This window comes from Gossypium arboreum, chromosome 4 (genome assembly GCF_025698485.1).
Source record: "Gossypium arboreum isolate Shixiya-1 chromosome 4, ASM2569848v2, whole genome shotgun sequence".
Lineage (NCBI taxonomy): Eukaryota > Viridiplantae > Streptophyta > Magnoliopsida > Malvales > Malvaceae > Gossypium > Gossypium arboreum.
Genome location: NC_069073.1, coordinates 25,233,388 through 25,237,394, shown reverse-complemented (window position 1 = coordinate 25,237,394; position 4,007 = coordinate 25,233,388). Strand labels below are relative to the sequence as shown.

Sequence of the window (4,007 nt, the reverse complement as noted above, 5' to 3'; positions counted from 1 at the left end):
GAGTGACATTGGGCCAAAAAAAAAAAAAAAGCTTTGGAATGGATACAAGATTGTAACAATGAGAATATTAACATAGTGGAATTTTAACTTGTCTGCCTACCAGAAGATATTTCCACAGCATTGTTAAAGTCACAAAGTGCTAGCATTAATTGGATGTCCTTATCTTGAATGAATAATCTATTTATCCAAAACAGCTCTCTGCATAATTTGGAGTTTTTAGATACAACTTTTTGTGATGCCAAGATTCGAAAATGTTTTCAATTTAGATGGTCTTCTGCAATTTTCCCCATCTTCCAATCAGACAAAAAGAATTTCATTGTAGACAATGTAACTAGCAATAAGACAATATTAAAATCACAAACAATGTTAAAGCAAATTAACAAAGACAAATTTTATGTACCACATGTTTGATGGTTGCATGCAAGTTTCTATAGCTATACTGTAAATGGTGAAACAGAGTGTTCCATTGAATAAAACTGTATTCACGAGAATTTGTACAGTTGCAGCTCCTGAAAGATGTAATCTTATGCCTCAGCTAACTTGGAAATTAATCAAAGTAAGTCGGATTAGCGAGAAAGATCACAAAACTGCAATATATTATTCCGGTCCCGTGTATGGCTACCATGCATCATTTTTCACTATCAACCCAACAACTGGGATGCTATGCCGAGAATCCTCTTTTTTTTTTTTTTAATGATCGAAACCTTGCGCTTAATAAGAGAATTCGTGACATCCAAGTGAGATATACTTCTTAACCCAAATGCAAATGTCCTCAGCACATGCCTCAGCCTGAGGGGTCTTTAGAAGCATTTCAAGAGTTGCGAACTCATGGACTGTATCTTTGTAGTCAAGAAGAGGAGCAGGGACATTGACCTTGCGAAGCTCCTCTGAGTAAGCAACACCCTGGTCTCTCATCCAGTCATGTTCTGCTACAACCGTCAGTGTCGGTGGCATGAGCTTCAGAGGTGGGCCACTGTTTGGGGCGAGCGGATTGGCAGCTGGGTGTTCCAGGCTAAACTCATCCTTTGGAAGAAATAGTTGCCATGCAAGCAAGCAGATTGCCTTGTCATAGAAGTACGTGTTTGCCAACCTTATTTCGGATTGTGTGGGTTCATTTGCAAGGAAGAATGGGTACATTAGGATCTGTGCTACAACCTTGACAGGGTCCAGTTCCTTGCCTAACTCAACAGTTCGGCGAGCAACATAGTCCGCGATGTTTGCTCCACAACTCGCCCCAAGTAGAACACATCTGTTTCAACAATATCACGATTAAGGATTTTTAAGTAAAATGGCAAAAAATTTCTTACCAAATCTAAGCAAAAGTACTAAGAACCTGCAATTTTACAGCTTAGCAATCAAACATAGGCATGAATTCGAACTTGGAACAATGAGCCTCAACCTTAACTCTACTTCACTGATTTCCAGGTCAACTCAATATTCTTTGCATGCTTCAGATCCACAAGACAATTATACAATCAACTAATAGCAGAGATTATGATTTGCAAGTTATCGATTATAGTTGCAATAAACGAGAGATCACAAATCAATCAATTGTCAACAAGACATTAAGGTATATGCAAAGGCCTTTGAACATAACATGAGAAACATAAGACGCTGCATGATACAACGTAAATTAGAGAATTTGGGGCATAAGTTGCTCAACAACAAAGTAGTAAAAAACATGTTCAACAAAGTTAACAACCAGAAAAGACGAAGGTTCATAAAATAAGCAATTCAGCATTCAGAATCCTAAACCAAAATCAATCCATAAACTGAGCTACAACCAAAGCTAATAAATCAAATATCCAGTAAAAGGTACATCACTCATAGCAAATCTAACAAAAACAATCAAAGATCATAATTTCCCATTCATGTCATGACCCAGTTAGACTTAATTAAGTCCTTATTATCAACCAAATCAATTCATTAACAACACTGAATACAACCAAGACCAAAACGAAATGGAATTACAACCTTGAGGGATCTGCATGGGCTACCAACCAAGGCTCATCCCCCGTCGAGTTATTCGATTGTTTCCCTAACCAATTCAACACCTTCAATCCATCTTCAAACGCTGCCGGATACTTACTCTCCGGCGCCAACCTATAACCAACCGCCACCACTATAGCATCACATAATTTGGCTATCCTCTGGCAAAAGGAATCATTAGCAACCGAATCATTACTCCCACTCACCCAACCGCCGCCATGAAACTGTAACATTATCGGTAACTTTCGACAATTTTGACCTGATGGGGTATAACCTTGATCACCATTATTTTCTGATTTTAGACTCGACTCTTCAGCCTTGGATTTCGGCTGGGGCCGTTCGGAAGGGAGAAGGGCCGATTCAGGGAGGAAGATCCGAACAGAAAGGGCAGTTGAAGGGTCGACACGGATATCTTTAGTGGCGATACCGTCGGTGAAAGAAGGGTTGGAAGCGGAGACGGGTTCTTCGGGTCGGGTCCTGACACCTTCTTGATTTGAGGATTCATCAGGAGGGGTCTGGATCCAGCTCTGCAAACGGTTCTTCAACCTCATCTTGAAGAATACACTGTATAATTTTACAGTTATGCTTGGCATTTCCTTATATTTATATTTGTTTAACCCCCCAGGAAGAAAACTTGTTTTTCAGTGTGGAGTTAAATTCATGAATATGGAGTGGGAAAGTTTGAAACTTAAATCCATGATTTTGGAGGGGGCGATTTGCTTAGTGTTATTAATGAATGCCAAATATCCCAGGTGCAAATAGAGAAAGAAAGGAGATGATTTGCATGTAACTTCACCAAACTAATTTTGTTTTCTATTGGGTTTTTATACACTATGATGATTTCGGTAAAACTATAAGAAAATATGGGGTTGTACATTGTGACATATTTGACCTTAAAATGGATGGCACTATAATTGGAAGGATGGATATAGAAAGTACTTGTATTTAATTTTGGGAAATGTGATTTATATTTGCCTCAACTTCATAAGTTCAGTTCAGTCCCACCATTTGTGTTGAACAAAAGAAAAAGATCATGGTAAGAGTAATTCCCTATTGTGATTTATATTTATAGACAAGGGTTATGTTAACGTGTTGAATTTGTTATTAAGTCATTATTATAAAATATGTAGGGGTGGATGTCTCTGATGAGATGAGGATGTTTGTGATGGGACAGACCCTATTATTTATTTTGACTTAGTGGTATGGAACAGTTAAGCTAATGTACTATTTGGTGACTAATAATTTCATGTTCTAGAAGAAGACTCTGAGATTCGAACAATGGATTACATGTAGTTGTCTAGGTGATCGTCCCGAAGGAAAAAATTCATAGGTGACCTCCTAGTTCACTGGTGATAGGCTTATTGTTTGGGTGTCTTTCTAGCTTGTCACATGTCTTGATGCAAATAAGGTATAACAAGTATATATAATCGAAACGAATAATAAATTTTTGAAAAGAATAATAGTTTCAAAAATTTAGGCTTTTTTACTTGAATATTATAAAATAAAAATAATATACCAAAATAGTATGTCAGAGGGATTATGTATCGAAATGGTACACTCATGCAAGTGGATGGTGGTGCATAGGTGACACCGCCCTAAATTTCTGACACCCATGACTAATACATATATATTATTTTACTAGAGGTGCCTACCTAGTAGGCGACACCACATTTGTACCGGGCTAGTATGAACCTGTGTATATATACGGATATAATGTGTAGGGGTGTGGTGCCTATCTGATAGGCGACACTGGTGACCCTTATCTGATAGGCAGCACTAGTGCATTAATTTTGCCCTCCTCTTCAATCGTCTGGTTCAAGAATAAATGTTAGTTCAAAAGAAAAAAAAATAGCAGAACATAAGGAAGAAAGAAAGAAAGAAATGAGAAGAAAGAAAGAAAGAAAATAGAAGAAAAAAAAGAAAGAAAATGTAATTTTATTTTTATTTTTAAATAGAGTGAATTATGATGAGGATAAATTATTTTGTTAGTATTATATAGTTTGTTTATTGTTTTTTAA

At 37.1% G+C, this 4,007-nt stretch overlaps 1 protein-coding gene across 1 annotated transcript; it reads right to left on the bottom strand.

Annotated features, from left to right (window-relative positions):
• Window positions 1-406: 406 nt before the first annotated feature.
• LOC108459424 (probable carboxylesterase 16) lies at window positions 407-2,806 on the bottom strand. The gene is made up of 2 exons (XM_017758793.2): window positions 1,975-2,806; window positions 407-1,249 (listed from the first exon to the last, which is right to left on the bottom strand). The coding sequence occupies exons 1-2, from the start codon at window positions 2,580-2,582 to the stop codon at window positions 712-714; spliced, it is 1,146 nt and encodes a 381-aa protein (XP_017614282.1). The 5' UTR covers window positions 2,583-2,806; the 3' UTR covers window positions 407-711.
• Window positions 2,807-4,007: the final 1,201 nt, after the last annotated feature.